The following is a 19,823-nucleotide window of genomic DNA, read 5'->3' as shown; positions in this document are numbered from 1 at the left end:
TTGATCATTAGGGGAAAAAAATATAAATAGGTTCTTATAAATAACTTTTTGGGATATTGAAGCACATTACATAAAATTTTTATAACACCTAACATGTTAAATACATAAAGATCACTATCAATAAGGTATGACCACTATGGAGGACGGAGGATGACACTCTCCTTCTAATTATTTAATACAATTATATATTTAATACTTAAATTTGGAAATTTTAATTAAATTAAAACAAATTTACATTAATTAATTTATGTGTTCGAAGGTTCATTATCAACATTTACATACACATTTACTTAGAATCAAAAGTATAAAAATACTAAAAAAAATTCAAGTAAATCTTAAATTAAAATATCACAAATTGAAAAAGTTTCCACCATTAACTATATGAAAATTAGTCTCAATTATTTATACCAATTATAAACATGCATTGAAACATGAAAATAACGCGATGGGAGCACACCTAAACTTGGGCCACCATAGTGTACTTGTTGCTTAATTGAATGAATCAAATGAAGCATCACCTTGATCATCTCAACCCCTTTACACATCATCTACCTCGAGGTTAAACCACGAATTCTGGACCACATCAAAAGTAAGTTGGAAGTGTGTCAAACATTACGTGCAATTAATTCCTTCTTTTCTTTTATTTTCTTTAATAAACCAAAAAGAAATAGATGAAACATGATAGAAAATGGGAAAAAGAAAAAAGATCCAGTTAACTATTTGATTTTTCCTGCATGGATAAATTTGCATTGTAGAAAGTTAGGAATTTGCATTGCATAGGAAGTTAAATTTGACGAATTTTAAAGAAAATGAAAATTTTCAAAATCACATATAATTACAAATTATAGCATATTACTACATTGATTGAGTGGAATCAAGGATGGGTTCTTGAATCGATCCATCCCTAGTTTATAGTTCTTCATCCAATTAGAGAATCCAATTCTAATGTTAAGAGAAAATGGTCCACTTTTTAGAGATTTTTTTAAGAAAATTATGATAAAATGTTAGTTATTAATTATTAAGTTTTTGTTAATAAAAATGATCAAATCTACATTTTTTTTTCTTAATCATTCAGTCCATTTTATAGCTCCTTCTTTCTAGAGAACTGTGTTCACTATAAATTTGCTTAAGGCATGATAAGTTTACAACTGCCTAGCAGTAGGTATATAAGAACCTTTCAACAGACTACTCATAATGAATGTCCGAACCCATCACAAAGTCCCTCTTAAAACAAAACCCAACTTCTAATATTCCATAACTGACATAACGAAAAAATTCATGATTGTCAATACGTTTCTGTCTCTCTCTCTCTCTCTTTTAATTTTTAGACTCTATATATGTTCCTCAACTTTGTATCAAACTCACGATTATAATTTTTTTTTTTACATTTTATCAAACTCAATTGATTAATTACATATTCTTTTGATACTTCTATATAGTCCAATTTTCATCATTTTTTCCTCATTTTCTTTAACATATCTACTGACTTTCTCGACTTATTCTTTGAATTTTCCTTCATCACATTTTCCATGGCACGCTACAATTTTAAGTTTATTTCTCCAATCACCAATTTCTTCATTTTCTCCATATTAAAACTCTAAATTTCGAATACTACTATTCTTACGGTCTTTATCCACTTGCTCTATCAATCCGAATGAAGACGCAATTAATGCTTAAAGAATTTGCTCCCCCAAATCACCATGTTGTTGGGCTCCACTGATTTCAGTTCCAAGTTTGTCAACTTGCTTGTCTATGACAAACCCTTAAGAGATGAAGATTTTGCTTCAGTCGCCTTGTTTGACAATCTTTTTAGCAAATTAAAAAGTTGAAATTAAATATGAGAAAAGTGTAATTTTATTATGAAGATATTGATCCTTTGATGGACATGGAAACTTAATTAATTTGTATCTAAATATTCTACACTAGGTCCCATGTAGGAATTCACAAGATTTTGGGGGTTTTCTTGTTGCTCATATCAACTCCCTAAGTTTCATTGAACAATTAATAATGTGTCACGCTTTTGAAAAAACAAGCTCAATTTTGTTTATGTTTTGTTGTACGTTGCTCGGAGATCAGATTCAAAATCTTCATAGAAGAAAGATACCAAAGAGAAGACATTAATTGAAGTGTATTCTACATGGCTATTGCCACCCATGTTTAGAACCAACCCAGTATTGTGGTTCAATTGTATTTATGATCGATAGCATAAATACCTTTTAACCACATCATATATTTACACAGCCAACTTACACGTTTATAACTAACAATTCTATCAGAATCCCACAAAATAAGCCCCACCATAAACAACAATAAATGCTCCCCTGCCCCTCAATATAACAAGATTAAGAGCATATAGAAGATCATGTTTTGTGATTTTATTCCATTTTTTTTTTAACCTAGTAGTGTTGCATCTCTGAAGATCTTTTTAATTTTTTTTTTCTAATAGAAAATCAAACTTTATGATCTTAAATCACTGGACTCACCTTTTAATGTTTATTTTAAAATAATTAAAACTACTTAATCATTTTTTAATTTTGTAAAAAAAGATATTAATTTTTTTTTGAGTCCGCATGTAGATCTTGTTTGTTCCGATAAAAAACAGATCTCCACATGCAGATCAATACTTTTACTCTAACAACAGATTTTAGTAAAATCAGATCTTACATGGAAGATAAGGGTGTAAGAATACCTATTAGAGATGCCCTCACAAATCCCAAGAAATATCATGCGCAACTCCCTCTCCGTCTTGTGGAAACTCCATGTTTGCCAAAATAAACCACCCGTGAAAATATGTCACAGGGTCGCAGCAGCAGCAGCAGAAAAAATACCACACTTATACTAGGGTGCACGAACCTGGATTAGACAACCATTGAGCAAATGAGTATTGGAAAGACGCATCGTAGTGTCTCAAGTCTCAACCAGGACCATGTGTGAAACAACACCTTCTGAACAATATCATCCTTTTGAAACAGTTTTCCCCTAAACACGGAGAGCGTAGTCGTTTTTCTCAATGTATTTTTGGCTTTGCTTAAGCCAGGAGCTGATATTGTATATGTGCACTTTCTCTCTCATGTTATTAGTATGAAGTGGTCTTTGTTGGAAATAATGACAAATTTTTGCCTCAGGCTTTAAAGTACAATCAATCTTTTTAAATTGATTTATTTCATATCTAAAAATCACAAGATTTAAACTCTAAACTACTTGATTAAAAAATATATGTTGTTAATACTTGTCTCAACCATTTTTAGTTATGTGTAATTTCTCTTTGATGAAGTCTATTTTGGTTCATTTGCTTGACTCAAATGGCTTTTACATGAGAGGTTAAATCTTTCTTTCAATTGTTGATTATATGCTTTACATTTATTAAGCGGATAATCATATAATTAACTTCTACTTGTGTGATTAAGCCTTATATAATTTGTTTCTTTCTTAAATGATTAAGATTTAACTAAGACTTTAATATCTATGTACTGATGGTATAAAATGATTTTACATTTAAATTAATTTATAAATAATTATTTTAAAAGTCAACAAACTTATTATATATTCTCAAGATAGAATATAATTAGATACAATATGATTAAATGATTATATAAAAAAATTTTACGCTTGTTAATCAATTTATAACTTCTTTTTCATTAATTAATAGCAACTTCAACTTATTGGTTAAGTTTTTATGTAAGCTGACATTATCTATTATTCCCACATTCATTACATGAAAATGAAATTTTCATATATATATACATATATATTAGAGAAAGAGAGACACGGAACTTAAAATTTTTTAAATAATAAAAAAATAAAAATTAAATACAGTCAATAAAAATGATAGAATAAAAAAAAAAAACTAATAATATAAAAGTAGTGGGAAGTTAATCTAAGTTAAAAGAAAATTTTAAAATCTAAGAAATGATTTAAAGGTAAAATTGTTTATGAGAGTGAAGAGTGGTTAGTGAGTGGTTATATAATTTTGGTTAGTGGGTCAGTTTTAATCTATATACTTAAAGAAGATTAATTATTGTTACAACTTTAATATTATTAAGAATAAGGATAAAAAGGTTTTAAAAATGTGAAAACAAAAAATATTACACAAAATTGTATCCCTTTTATATTGATATTTTAGTATGAATAAAGATAAAATAATATAAAAAAATATGGAGACAAAAAATAATTACACAAAGTTGTATATCCTTTATATATATAATCACAGTTATTTTTTTTTCAATATATATAACTTCTACATATTATAACATTTAATGATAGAAATATTAGGTAAAATAGTTTTTAACCTTTTTTATTGGTTGAAAAAATTGTTTGACTATTTGATAAACAAACTTATTTTGGATGTTTCTTTAAAGATGTGTTCGACAAAACTAATTGAAAAACTAAGCGATTAAAAAAGTTGTTAAAAGCTGGAAGTTGAAAAACTAACTTATTAGAATATGATTATGTTTGACAAGACATTTTGATTAATTTCTAACTTTTTTTTATTAGTTGAAAAACTTGTTTGATTGTTTGGTAAATAAATTTTTTTAGTAATTTTTAACGTTTTTTTAAAAACATTACTTGAAGTATATTTTTTAAAATGTTAGATTTTAACTTCTAGTTTTTTATATTTCTTTCCTTTTATCCTTAATATTTTTATCAAATTTTTTTATTACCTTTTTTAAATAAAACACAATTCTATTATTTTTTTGTCATTAAGGATACAAAAATGAAGAAAATATAAAAAATTAAAAGTTAACATTTTAAAAAATATTGCTTCAAATAATGTTTAAAAAGATGCTGAAAGCTACTAAGAAAACTTGTTTGTCGGACAGTTAAACAAGTTTTTCAGCTAATAAAAAAAACTAATAGTTAGATAAAATATCTTATCGAACATAATTTAAATAATGTTTCTTAAAATACTAGTTGCTAACTTTTAGCTTTTATATTGTTTTTTCTTTTTTCTTAAATATTTATTAGATTTTTTTTAATCTTTTCTACATAAGATAAGAAGTTATTATTTTTTCTTCTTCTAAGCACATGGCAAGATTTTATTGTTTTTGACTTAAATTTATTTTTATTATTATTTAATATTAAATTATTCATTTTAATCATTAATCTATTCACAATATTTTCTATTATTTCCTTTATTCATAGAAATTAAAACACTCACACCATATTCAATCAACTGAATTAAATCTTCTTAGTCTTAATATTTTTAATTTTATATACTTCAAATATGTTAATCACTACATTAATTAGCTTAATGAAAGGGTGATGTATATTTAAAAGTATGTTATTTTTAATTTATTTTCAATTTGATTGAAAATCGTTTAGGACATAGTATAAGATGAATATAAAAAACACAATATGTAATCAATACAATAATTGAAAGCAAAAAATATAATTAAAATGATTGATCTATAGATAGAAAACTTACAAGTATTTAAATTTAATTAAAAAATAAAATTATAAATACTTCAAAACATATTCTTGTTAAAAAAATAAAAAAGTGTTTAAAATATCACATAAATATATTCATTTATGTCATTTTATATTATTATTTAATTATAACGTATAATAAATTTTTTCAAGGACACATATTTTTCTAATCATAAAATAGTTTATTTGTGAAGTAGTAATTTTTTTTATACTAATGATGTTGTTGAGTGGGAATTGCTAATGAATTTTCACAAATGAAAAAAAAAACATGATTTCACGACATTAATTGCATAACAAATGTCTGGTGGGAGAGAGAAGATATTGGATAGTATGAGTACAAAAAATGGGTAGTAGTGTGTTGCTCTCAAGGACAGACATTTTGTGATGGTCAAACATGTTATGTCTGTTGGGGTACTAAGCAAGAGGGATAGCCTATCATCAAATTTCACACGTGAGTTAGGTTTCTAATCAGATTTGTTTCTCCTTTATACTCTCCCATTTTTTTCATCAATTGAATTTTCTTTCTTTTTTTTTCAATTATGGTATTTTAGTCTTTAATTTCAAAATTGAACGTTGAAATTATTTATAATACGTGTCAAATTTTTATGAAACGTTATTTAAGTGCATGATTTTAAAAAAATAATTAAAAGCTTTTTTCTCTCTCCCATGCACCTCTGCAACTCATTTCTCTTTCTTCAAAATTTACAAAAATCCTTTGATCAACTAATAGGGATGGTAATGGAAATAAGTCCAGCCGCTTGTCAAGGATCTTTGACTCAATCTATTCAAGGCTCGACTTGGCTTTTTAAGCTAAAAGGTTAAAACTAAACTATAAAAAAAACGTGTTAAACTTGATAAGTCGATTTGTTTAAAATAGTAATAATAATAATAATAATAATAATAATAACAACTATTATCTATACCATTTTTATGAAATTATGGATCACCGGATGAAGTGACATAAAATACTTAGAGAGTTCACTTGAAAAATTTTCAAAAAGAAGAAAACTTAAGTTAAAAGGATAATGCAAACCAGATTAATAATTTCAAAGAAAAAAATGTTTTGTAAAGACATCTTCAGACAATTTAGATATTTTTATTTGATTATATTAGTATAAATTAACTCTAATTTATATATATTTTTAATATTATGCTCTTTTTTTCATTTTATTTTGATATACTTTATGTTTTAACTTGAATCCAATATGATTTTGTTTATCAATTATTTTTAAATTTATACATTATTTATACATAATTTTATAAATTTCTTTTTTTAGTTAGTATTTCACTAGCTTTTAAAATAATTAGTTAGTCAAAGGCCTATTTAGACAGAATTTAAATAGGCTCGTGTAGACCAAATCGGATCTCAGCACAAGATCAACGTTTTATTAGAAATCCAAAATCCCCCCAAAAGGTGAATTTTTTTTTCATAAGCTATCTGTAAGAAAGGGCATTAGTATACGATTTCGATTAGATCTGAAAGGCTAACACGTAATACACAGAAATTAAACAAAACAAAAGGTAGAGTTCACATTCGTCTAAACCGGTTTGGAGAAATAGAGATCGACCCAGTAGAGGAAAAAGCAAAGCAAAGCAAAGCAACCCAGAAGTTCAAGATCCGAAATTGAGGCAGGGAAAGAAGAGTACCCTGAAAGGTAGAAGAAGAGCAGAGAGAGTAGCGTGGTGGTTGAGTGGGGCTTGGTCTCAAGCCCTTACGAGAGAAGAGAGAGAAAGAAAAGAGCTTTTAATTTTTTTTTAAAATGATACACCTAAATAACGTCGAAAAGCACTCTGTCTAATTTTGTAGTTGAGGATTAAAATAATAAAATTAAAAAAAAAAACTCATTTACTAAATTAAAGTATAAATAATCAAATTCGTAAGGTTACATAAATAAGAGAATTAAATTTAATTAAAAAATATAAATTTTATGAGTTTTTTTATCTTATTTAATAGGTTTAATTTATAATTTTATACTTTCTAATAAATTTTACTAACAAATACGTTTTTAAGATAATTGTTTTAAGACATATATCATTTTATAAAATCAGTATTACAATAAATATTTTTCTCTAAATCCATCCTTAATTAATAATACCTTATAGGAGTAGTGTATAGAAATAATAGATAAATTAATAATTAAAAACATAAATGATACTCACTCTAATCTCAAATATAAGAAATAAAACACATTTTTGGTAGTCTTAAATATAAAAATAAAAAATTAATTAAGTTTACTTTATTTAATTTGACTATCTTTAAGTTAGTTTTAATGACTTTTTTTATCCTTATGCTAAGTTTTCATAAATGATAAGTTAAAAAATTGTTTTCTGTTTTAAATTTTTTTGTTTCCAAATTTAAAAGTGGCTGCGAATTTTAGAACAATTCATCCTCAGTATGTTTTCATCTCTTTCACCTCGCTAGCCTTTCTGACTTGAAGCTGGTCCAAAACACTCTGCAATTGGTGTGCCCATCTACATCCACCTGCTCCGAAACACCATCATCGTCGACCCCAACAACGTGGAGTACATGCTAAAATTCAAACAAAATTACTAAACCAAAACATAATTAACCCTAAATATGAATGCAAAAATTCGTCAACATCGGTTGGCAATGACATTAATTCTGATTTTTTTAATAAAGTAGATTTATCCCATATTTTTTTAATGTTTAATATAAATATACTTTATCATTTATTTTTAAGTCATTTTAAAACATGTTTAAAGACAAGTGCGGCCTGTGCATACGAGAAAAAAAAAAATATCATAAAAGATCCTAGAGAGACAATTGAATTCCTTCAAAAACCAAAAATTCAGTTTTCATTAGTAAAATAAGTAATTCAATAAAGTTAATACAAAAATTGAATGTGTAAAATAAATAAAAATGTGTAGAAGTAGTAATATAAGTAAAGATAACGTATGTTTTAGGTTCCTATGGGAAATTTGAAATTAGTCCCTCTCATTTCATGCCATCTAAAATTTCAATATGTTATTGTTGATTCAGTATCTTAATTTCATTAATGAATTTGCTCACGTGGCATACAAGGTTGAACATAAATCCTATTAAGTCATTTTATAAAAAAATTTAAATGATAGTGATGCATGTTAAAACACTGGATGAACATACTGGATTTATCAACAGAATTAACACATTAAATGAGCAGGAACATTAATAAAATTTTAGAGGAACTAAAATTGAACGAAAGCTTTTGGAATGATCAATTTCAAATTTCACATATATTTTAGAGAGAATAAAAAATACTTTACTCAATCAGAAAATATGTTTAATTATCAATACAAATGAAAAATGAAACTTAGAAACATTTTCTCAAACGAAATAAATCTTTACGATCTCCTCTTCATTCCAAATAAAAAGATTAAAATTTGAATCTCATTGGTTTATCAAATATCTTGTAAAAATAAAATTTCTCTAAAGTCATAAACATTTGTCCTAAAAAATTCTGAGAAAGCACATGGGCCGTAGTCACAACTCACAACTAACAAAGATGAAAAGATGTGTAAAGGCATTTCCCATGTGATTAAATGTCAAAGGGTGAAAAAGAAAGAAATGTAATTAATGTAAATATCGAGGTGGGGTTCCTCAGAGAAGTACAACTACCATTTGGGACAAATAAATATAGGATGACTCAGATACAGACATACACACCACCATAACTTCCACACCAACGTGACCGATGTTATCACCTGTTACGCAGAACTAAACAAGGAACCATAATAAAGTGAAAACTGAGGGAGAGATCAATGTTACTATCATCCTAGTATCGGGGCCGGTCCAACAAAGGCCTAAAATAAAAATTAAGAGATTTTTTTATTCTAAACAATAGAGTGATATGTGAGACTTTTTTAGTAAACATGTGTTTTTTTTATAAAAAAAAAACTAATAATAAATAGTAATAGGCCTAAAGTTTAAATTTTAATTGTTTTATCCTTAAAAGTCTTCCCTAATATCTACTACGTTCGACTACGAACCTCAGATTCTTTTCAATTAATGGCATCACCTGCATAGACTCTCGGCCTGCTCAGACACTTTGCATTCATGCAATTATGCAGTGATAAACAGGTAGATAAAGATTGGACTCGTGTATTTTAAATTAGATTTTTGAGATAAAATTTATAGTACCATTTTTAACCAATAGTTAATTAGTTACTATTCATATCTGTTTATTACTAATAGTTTTCTTTTAGAGGAGTGTTTACTACTAGTTGAAAACATAATAGGATGTTTGGTTTAGTTGTTTCCTGTTTTTATTTCCACTGAAAATAAAAAATTGTGATATAAATGTGTTTGGTTGGATTTTTGAAAACATTTTCAACAAAAATATTTTTTTCAAACAAACCAAAAATTGGAAACAATAGGATCCCGTTTTCAATGTTTTTTGCTATTCCCTTTCCTTCATACGCTTCTCTCCTTCGACAAAAAATATAGAACATCTCATTGACCCACTCGACCACTTTCCGCCTTAGGTGCCGCTCCCTCTCCGTGAGTTCATGTCTTCGTCGCTGCCACAGTGCTCGCTGCTTAATCCTCACACACGTTGGCCTCGAATCAACCCACTCACTCACTCCCTCTTCGTCACGACAGCTCGAGCTTGACACCTAACACAGTCACGCCTCAACCCACTCTTCGTTGCGTCCGCGACCCACTCTCTGCCGCAACCTAGCCACACAGCTACACACAACAACACACTGCAATCGCCACCACCGGACCAAACTAGCTCCGACGTCGATGTCGTCTGCCACTGTCACATCTCGCCGTCAGGTACCTCTCTCTCTTTCTTTGGGATTCTAGGCGTCATCAACTTTAAAGGAGAATGTTATATTACAAACCAAACATGTTTTCAAAATCCTAATCTTTTGAAAATAAAAACAGTTTTCAAAAAATGAAAACAAGAAATAAAAATAGAAAATGAAAATACAAACCAAACACACCCTAAGTTTTCTCTCCTTTGATTTGAAATTCCAATAGAATCTGTTTACAAGCAGCGAACAACATAAATTCTCCCATCTTTGGTTTGAAATACCAATCGAATCTCCTGCATACAGATCACTTCTAAGTTCTAACCTTTGATAGTGTAATAAGTACTTTCTAACACATTATCCATTAGTTTAAAATTTCTTAAAAAAACATTAAATATGAATAAAATTCATTAATTAAATATTAGGAGTAATAATATGTGGATACTTTTACATATTATGTACATTCCATCAATCCTTACTGGTTTTCTGTCACATCATAATGTCTTTTTTATAGATATACTTCTTTCTCTTTTCCTTTCTACTTTGTTAAGTAGATCGAGATAGATATTTACCAATATTTTCCCAATATTAAATTAGATGTACATAGTTTATGAGTCCTAATAAATTTTAATAACCGTCGTGTAGAAGGGAGAAAATGATTTTAGCATTTCCCTAGCATAATTTATGGCGGAAAATAGTGGTGTACAACATTGATTTCGTTTCTATAAATATCGAACATGCCATACCTACTTAGCATTGCTCAGAGTTACCTACCTTATCTCTGTTACTACAACTCTTCAATGGCTTCTAGCTTTCAAAGTTCACCTATGGCTTCCAACTACAGAAGCCATAATAAGAAAAGCCACGACAGTGACATGTTCCATCCAACCCAAGTGGAGGTGGTTGTGGTGCCTTTCCCTGCACAAGGGCACCTCAACCAGCTTCTCCACCTCTCTCGCCTCATCTTGGCACACAACATACCCGTCCATTTTGTAGGTTCGCAGACCCACAATCGCCAAGTCATAGTTCGTGCCCAAGGTTGGGACCCAAACTCCATTTACAACATTCAAATTCACGACTTCAATGTTCCTCCTTTTGTTTCCCCTGCCCCCAACCCACATGCTGAAACAAGGTTCCCCTCACATCTTTTACCCTCCTTCGTGGCCTCCACGAGTCTCCGTGAGCCCGTGTATGCACTCTTGCAATCCCTTTCAACTGTGGCCAGAAGGGTCGTTGTCATCTATGACTCCCTCATGGCATCTGTGGTGCAAGATGCTATTCATGTGCCCAATTGTGAGAGTTACACTTTCCACAGTGTTTCTGCCTTCACCATGTTCTTGTACTTTTGGGATGCAATGGGGAGGCCCCCAGTAGAAAAAGTGTCCCACATCATCCCTGAAGTTCCTTCCCTTGAAGGGTGCTTCACAACCCAATTCATAGATTTCATCACTTCACAGTATGAGTTCCATAAGTTCAGCAAAGGGACTATATACAACACCACAAGGGCAATTGAGAGTCCTTACTTGGAGTTAATAGAGAGGATCATTAGTAGCAAGACTCATTGGGCCTTGGGGCCATTCAACCCTTTGTCCATTGAGAAGGGAGTCTATAACACAAGGCACTTCAGTGTTGAGTGGCTTGACAAGCAAGAAGCAGGGTCAGTTTTGTATGTGTCGTTTGGGACAACAACATGCTTCTCTGAGGAGCAAATCAAGGAGGTTGCAAACGGGTTGGAAAAAAGCAAGCAAAAGTTCATATGGGTGGTGAGGGATGCTGACAAGGGAGATGTGTTTGATGAGGATGGCGTGAGAACTGCTGAGCTTCCAAAGGGGTTTGAAGAGAGAGTGAAAGGCACGGGGTTGGTTGTGAGAGACTGGGCACCCCAATTGGAGATTCTAAGTCACAGTTCAACTGGTGGGTTTATGAGTCACTGTGGATGGAACTCTTGCATGGAGAGCATGACAATGGGGGTGCCAATAGTAGCATGGCCTATGCACTCTGACCAGCCTAGGAACAGGGTTTTGGTAACAGAAGTGCTCAGAGTTGGGGTGGTTGTGAAGGACTGGGACCACAGGGACGAGTTGGTGACATCATCAGATGTTGAGAATGCCGTGAGGAGATTGATGGCAACAAAAGAAGGTGATGAGATGAGACAAAGGGCAATGAACCTGAAAAATGCTATTCGCAGGTCCAAGGATGAGGGGGGTGTTTCTCGCGCGGAACTGGATGATTTCATTGCGCACGTCACTAGATAGTTTGGTCCAAATCCATTTCATTTACAAGCCAGGCATTTTGATGATGATGATAATAATAATACCAATAATAATAATATAAAAAAAATATTGTTAGTGGATTGGGGTATCAAGACTACGTTAAGTGAATGCAAATATATGATTCTTAGTTCGGGATTTCGAATATTGTATAGACAGTTAAGTTAGATTTATGAAATAAGTACTTGTTTACTTTTAGTTTAGCAATAATAACTTGAAAGGGCTTATTTGTTTAGGTATAAGTGAGAATTCATGCAAAAAATTTATGATATATGTATTTTTTTTTAACCAAAGCATCTTTTTCTCGAAAGTTAAAGATTAATTCTTCGAAGTGGTACTGAAATTCATTTATGATATATGTATAAATTATATTTATTTTAATTCAATAAACTCTCTAAAATAACTTTCGAAAATTCCTAATAACTTTTACTAAAATAGTTTTTTCTCATCTATTATAAAAATAATTTATACATGATAAACACTTATTCGTTAAATCTTTAATTTACTTATTTACCCAATCGCACTCTAAAACAATTTCCATTTTAAAACATTAAATGAGTGTACAAATTATTGATGGTCGATTGTTTGTTGGTTTTATGCAAAGAAAAATTAGAACAAAAATGTAAACAACGTATTATCTAAAGTAAACAGTAACAAAAATATAAATAAATACATCTATTATCATCCGTGCGTGTTTGAATATTAAAAGAATTGATTTTGAAATGATATGATTTATGTTTAATGTTTTTATTATAAAATCAAGATAAAAGTAAAGTTCATTACAAAATTTTGAATCCAATGGAAATATTACTTAAAATTGTTTCAACTCATAATTAATTTTAAATATGTAAAAATTTATCTAAAATTAATTGTCAAAACGCGAAATCAAACAGCCACTCCAACCGCGTGCCTTCCAAACTTATAAGCTCCATATCAGTTACTCCATCTCTTATTTAGGAAAAGTTATGAAAATAGGCTAAAAATATGAAACAATTATAAGATGCCTTTACGATAGTCTAAACAAGTTGTTCATAAACTCTTTCAAACAAGTTGATCATTAACTCTTTCAAACAAGTTGTTCATAATCTTACCTGGCAGAAAAATTAATATATTTGAAAATGAATTGGAGAAAAAGGTTAGTTTTTTATATAAAGAAATAAAGTTAGTATTTTTTAATTATAAAAAAAAAAAAAAAAAAAAATATATATATATATATATATATATATATATATATATATAACATTAAATTTTTTTATATATTTTACACTTTCAAAAATTTAAATTTTAATTAATAAATTATATTTTTTCTTGGTCCCACTCGAGTCAATGTTTTTACTCCGCCCCTGGTTTCAAAGACTTTATTATAAAATAAAGTGATGTTCGCCTGAATTATATTATATTTATTAAAATAATAATACAACTCTTTAGTAGAAACCTGTATCACTAACATTGCTCACGTGAACGCTAATGCAAATACAAAACAAAACACAAGCAACGAATTCAATATAATCTGATTAAATGGTTTACGTGGGAATATGACCAATTGACCATACACAGCTGCTTTTAATAAAATTGAAACATATCAATTCATCTACTTTTATTTATTTTTTATTTCATATTCTTCAGCACCAGTTCACAAGGGGGGAATACTTAGATGGAATATTTATATGTTCTTACTAATCTAGCTAAACTTCGGTATTGTATTGTATTGTATCTTTGATTGATTTAGGGTGCACAAGATGGGTCTTGTATCATACACAGACAATGTAGGCAGTTGGATTTGCAATGGGTGGCGGAGATAAAAACATCGTCTATGTGTTCTCAGCCAGACTTGATTTTAAGTTTTTAGTCATTATAAAGTTACCACCACGTGCACTTCCATTTCAAAGTGTGAGTTTTTATTATAATATTAAATTATAATTATGATATTAATAATAAAAAAAAAGGCAAATCAATCAAGGCGTGTCTTTCTCTCTCTTCGAATCAATGTGCATGGAAGAGTCTGTTCGGAGCATAAGGTAAAAGCAGTATATTTTCTTAGTTAAATATGTTTTTGTTTTTGATTCATGTAAGTTTATGTTTTTTTTTATTTTGGTCTCAATAAATTTTTGAGTTCATTTTTAATTTCTGTAATTTTGCTTTTATACAATTTTGATTCCTGTGAACATGAACTTATAAGAACTACAAAAGATAAATTGAAATATTAAAAGAACTAAAATTAAAAATACACAAATTTAATATATCACAAAAAACAATAAAAAGACGGACACAATAAATTGTTATGTAGTAATATGTTATATGATAAATTTAATTAATGAAGACATTTGAATATATCAAAGTTTATTTTTTAATTTAGAAAAAAAATTAAAAACTAAAAGTATTTTAATCTTATTCAAATTTGTTATTATGTAAAACAAAAAAAATACAAGTCATAATTATGAATAAGCATGACAATGAGATAAGATGAGGAAGTGTATGTCGTTTTTCATCCTCGATCCCAACCTCATTTTTCAATAAAATTAAACCAAGAAATAAAATAAATTATGAATAAACATAATAATAATATAAGAAAAAGATGGACATGTCAGTCTCTGTTCTCATCCCTACTCTAATCCAATTCTCGTCCTCGTCCTCATCCTCACTCTTGATTGTTCTTGGAGATCAATTTTATACTCATCCCTGTTTCCATTTGAGGTTGGGTATATTTGCCCCGTCCCCGTCATTTTCCACTAAAAGTGACTATTATTAATAATCTAATAGATGAACCAAAATAGCCAAGTTGTAAAACTAGGGAACCAAAACCTGGATTTGAAAAACTACGGGACTCCAATTTGCAATTTAGTCATGAAATTATTAAACATATAGTCAAAATTTTATTTTGCAATAATTATATTAACTAATTAAATTTAAATTAGTTTTTAGTATAAGAATTTGAGCCTCATAATATGAATATTTTTCAAGAAAAATATTTAATATATGAAATTATTTAAAATTATTTGATACAATTTATAAGTAAAAATAACTTTATAGGATATCAAAGTACATAAAAACATTATTGAGTCTTTGGAATGTAATTATATTAAATATTCAGAAAATTTTGTCATCTACAATGATCTTGGTAAATATTAAATCATCATCACATAGACATGTTGAAAATAAGTTTGATATCCCCATTTCCATCCCAAGTTCAAGTTTAAAACAAACCTTTAAATTTTTTAAACGACCCTCATGGTAAGTTTTATTTCATCCTATTTGGATGAACATGTGAGGAACCCATCACAGTTTTTTTTATAATTTTATAATTTTAATTTAATTTTATATCTTATCTCTCAAAGAAAATGATCTAATTTATCGTTATGATTAATCATTGGTAAAATATCATTTAATATTGAAGTTTACATATATTTTTATTCTTTATTGATATACTAACATTTAGTTTTAATTCCTTTATAATTTGAATTTTTGTTTATGTTTATTATTTTTTTAAAATGCATATCTTTTAAAAAAAAATTAAAGAATATTTTAAAACTATTATGATAGATTTGATACATAAAAAAAAAAAAAGAACTAACAACTAATATGATAATACTTTTTAATCATGTGATGTCGTAATTTGAACAAAAAGAGATGTAAAATAAAATAATAACTTCTATTTAGTTATCAAAATAACATTAAATAATATAAAAATAATATACAATCATTTTCTTTTTTAATTTTTGTTTCCTGGACTCCCTTTTTGTCTTTAGGAATCATCAATTTGATATGTAAAATTACATTCCGGAATGCACTTTCTTTTTATCTTCCGAATAGACCAATCGAAAGGTAAAAAAATATTCCAAAAAATTCAAGAAGCAACTTGAGAAGTGCAAAAAGCAATACCCCTTAATTTGTCATATATTGGGCCTGAATCTCCTAAAATGGCGTCCATTTATAATAAAAAAAAAACATTTCTAAAATATGAATTATAGTTTAGATTTATGATAAATAATTTATATTGTGATATAATATTATTTTAATAATTTGATAAAAAATAATTTAAAAATTAAGATGAAAAAGTATAAAGATAACGAGTGTACTACAGAACAAATGTGATGCTTTGCAATCACAGATGCTGTTTTCGGTATGGAGTCAAGAAAAAGGTGCTAATTTTGATAGTTAAATACTGTCACAAAGGGACTAACCTCAATGAAGCTTGTCTTCAAAAGCCTGTCTGAAAACGAAGTGATGTTGGCAGTGACGATCTTGACCTTCAAAGATTCGAACACCTCGCAAAGTTTCACCACTGTGTCTGTGTCCTTTTGCTGCATGTCAAACTTAGCATAACAGTCTTCGTCCCCATTAAAAATTCAAGCTAAACTTTAAATGAACAAGAATAAATTAAAAATACGCCACATCATCTTCCTAGTATCACGATAACAAATTAACAATACCCCCACACAGCATTTTTATAGCATCAATAATACAGGAGAGAAAAAGGACACAGAGTGGCTGGGTTAACCTCAAGGACTTTCATTGAGCTTCTTAACTGACAGAATCATATAGATGCTCTGTTATCTTCTTATTGGACCACAGCACCACAGGCAGCTGCTCCAGCTCAAAGTCATAGCTTGCACATTTCTTTGGTATCCCCAATTCAAGCTCCATTATCTCAGCTTGGATAATCTTCTCTTGCTCTTGCAAGTGCTAGATTTACTCAATAGCATCCTTAATAATCAAAGCCTTTATCCATATGCAACAAACAATGCCATTATTCATTATAAACCAAACAGACAAACATGCCTCACCCTTTTCTTCTCTCTCTTTTCAATTCTTAAAAAACACACAACAAAAGAAAGGTACAAAATCACATGATTCTACAACACTCCCAATTACTGAAGTAGTCCTGCTCTTCTACTACCCAATTCAAAATTATAAATGTGCACACCAGATGAACAGTAATAGCTAATTATGATTAATTAATTAATCAATCAACCACCAAATTAAGGCATGCATGGTGCTTACCTTGCTAATGTTAGGAACCACCGATCCAAGCACAAAAAGCCTTTCATTGAGCTTCTTCCTCCGATTTCTCTTAGGAAGCAATATTTCCTTGTATGCCCACCAATGAAGCGACACCAACTGTAGTACCCGACAAGGCCTCATCATCCAATCCCCAACAGCTATGACTAGAAATAGTGAAACTAGGGGTGTCAATTTGAATCCGCAAACGGGATCCCCGCGGGGACTGCCCTGTATGGAATCCCGCAGACGGGAATATTTTCCCGCAAGGACAGGGATGGTTTCCCATGGGCATGGTGGGGGCGGGGTAGGGGATCACACCCCTCGTCCCGCAAGGTCCCATCCCAAGAAAATTACATAATTACTCTTATATTAATTGTTATTTTATATTTTAAATATTAAAATATTAAAGATTGATTTTATATTTTTTTTAATACACTTAATCACTTAACGCATACACAATTGCACACACTGATACAACATATCAAGTAAGAAAATAACAACAGTCTTTTTTAAATTTATTTGTATTAGAATTCATAATTAATGTTTTTTTAATTTCGAGGCCCCACGGGGATTGCAGGACCCCGCAAGGACGGGAAAAGGGAAAAAAAATCCCCCACGCGGGGATCAGGAACGGGGACAGGAGGTTAGTTCGGGAGTAGGGACGGGGAACACGGAAATACTCCCCGTCCTGTTGGCATCCCTAAATGAAACTACTTATGTTGATTCAATTAATTACATAATATATATCTTTTAGACTACATAGGAGAACAATGCATAATGGTTAACTAATTAGTTAATCACTAATTGTTATTATTACCTGTCAAGCTCATGGGTTTGGAGGAGGAAAATGTTGGACTCCAACATCTTTTACTGCACCAAAAATAGAGCTGAAGGTTGTGACTCTACTTGATAGAATGTATCCAGGTATAGTTACAAATAAACTCAAGAAAGACCTTTGAAATTCCAGGTTCCAGACCTGGACCAAGGATGATCTGCACTAGCTCATCTCCCAACTTAGCGGTGTCATGATAGCACACATTAAGAAACCAAGGAGGGAATGTAGGAGATTAGACACTATTTTGGGTAGTGTGCAAGGGAAGTGTAATCAGCACCTGACAAAGAATGAAGTGATAGATATAAATCCATAACCAGTCTCATCCTCTAGCATTTCCTTTTGTTTGTCTGTCCAGCTTTCTTGAAGGCATAAGTTCTTACAGAGATGAAATTGACTGTTAAGATAGAGGAGTGAACATGCTTAAGCATGAATAATAGGTATGATACAAATCAATCATATGTCAAAACAATGGCCTTTGTCAAAATTATTTCTTCACGGGGAAAAAATTACTAAAAAGGAGAAAAAGACTACAAAGCAGGAAGAATCCTCTTAAATCATTTAAGCTAGTTCCGTTATGCTCTCAGTTTGATACAAATTAGCTTAACCAAACAAAAACAAACACAGCAAAATCTATCCTAACAGAACCCAAGAAATCAATAACAAATGTAAGAAAAAGATAAAATAGACCAAACACACATCCAGACAGCAGCAAATCCAAACAGATGATAGGTTGGAGAAGATTCAAATGGCACAGGGAATAGATTAAACAAGAAAAGGACCAAAGAGTTAGAGCATTCTGAAAGTAACACAATCATGATGAAAGAAAATCATCTTGAAAGCTACCAATGTCACTCTATGTAATGAAAAAACAGGAATACAAAAAGTATGACATCGATGGGGAGTCTCCATTGGTTCAATATTCATAGAAGATGGTTCCGCTTTCGCGTACGAGAGAGAAGATGGAATTCTTCCTCCATCATCTATTTTACTGTGACATTCACAGACAATTATACGGTTCTAAGTTCAAACACTGAAAACCATTCTGTGGTTGAAGCCATGAATAGATCGGTTGCTAAGAGAAACGATATCATAAGAGAAATAAATTCCATAGCTCATACGTTAAATTAAATTCCAAATCCGACACAAAAGGCTTGACTGACTCCATTAAAGCTCAAGCACTTGGGAGTGAAAACCCTAAAAGTTGAAATGAGAACAAAAATCGAAAGCTACCAATGAATTAAACCCTAAGATTCATGAACCCTACAAATTTGTAGAAAATAGGAAGAAGGAGAGGAAACATAACTAACATGAACGAAAGAGGAGGTGGATAGCGCTACGAAATACGAATCTCCCCACTTTGATATTAGCGGCGTCGCAGATAGGATCGTGGAGTAGTGACGAAGATGAGAGACTACTGTGCATTGACATTATTAGGAGAATAGAGATTTCAGATAAACCGCCCCCAAAAAAAGCGCGCGATTTTCATGTTTCCTTCCTCGTTTTTTTTAGTTGTTAAAATTAAAATAAGGAAATAT

General features: G+C 30.1%; 2 protein-coding genes across 13 annotated transcripts; one reads left to right on the top strand and one right to left on the bottom strand.

Annotated features, from left to right (window-relative positions):
• Nucleotides 1-215: 215 nt before the first annotated feature.
• Nucleotides 216-19,800, bottom strand: LOC114406698 (transcription factor bHLH35-like). Of its 12 annotated transcripts, none has more exons than XR_003665474.1 (7): nucleotides 19,596-19,798; nucleotides 18,407-18,682; nucleotides 18,271-18,323; nucleotides 17,454-17,570; nucleotides 16,634-17,171; nucleotides 2,690-2,853; nucleotides 216-573 (listed from the first exon to the last, which is right to left on the bottom strand). XR_003665474.1 is itself a non-coding variant. In XM_028369472.1 (3 exons), exons 1-3 carry the CDS (start codon nucleotides 16,963-16,965, stop codon nucleotides 15,056-15,058), a joined length of 261 nt encoding a protein of 86 aa, XP_028225273.1. In that variant the 5' UTR covers nucleotides 16,966-17,447; the 3' UTR covers nucleotides 14,826-15,055. The 12 variants fall into 12 exon arrangements, 1 of the variants encoding a protein (XP_028225273.1); XR_003665475.1 differs by having other exon boundaries at nucleotides 315-573; nucleotides 18,430-18,682; XR_003665469.1 differs by having other exon boundaries at nucleotides 315-573; nucleotides 17,454-17,617; nucleotides 19,596-19,797.
• On the top strand, nucleotides 10,857-12,748 carry LOC114406697 (zeatin O-glucosyltransferase-like). The gene has a single exon (XM_028369471.1). It carries the CDS (start codon nucleotides 10,920-10,922, stop codon nucleotides 12,435-12,437), a length of 1,518 nt encoding a protein of 505 aa, XP_028225272.1. The 5' UTR covers nucleotides 10,857-10,919; the 3' UTR covers nucleotides 12,438-12,748.
• Nucleotides 19,801-19,823: the final 23 nt, after the last annotated feature.

The sequence above is a fragment of the Glycine soja genome, chromosome 3 (genome assembly GCF_004193775.1).
Source record: "Glycine soja cultivar W05 chromosome 3, ASM419377v2, whole genome shotgun sequence".
Taxonomy (NCBI): domain Eukaryota; kingdom Viridiplantae; phylum Streptophyta; class Magnoliopsida; order Fabales; family Fabaceae; genus Glycine; species Glycine soja.
The sequence above is the reverse complement of the archived record's forward strand: the minus strand, read 5'-3'. Positions and strand labels throughout refer to the sequence as shown.

Bases quoted from the DNA above. Each gene is read 5' to 3' on its own strand.
- LOC114406697 (XM_028369471.1), top strand. From the start codon at position 10,920: ATGCCATACCTACTTAGCATTGCTCAGAGTTACCTACCTTATCTCTGT.
- LOC114406698 (XM_028369472.1), bottom strand. The intron at 15,182-16,633 runs GTTAGTCCCTTT...AGTCACTTTTAG, and splicing joins TGAAGACAAGCTTCATTGAG to TGGAAAATGACGGGGACGGG.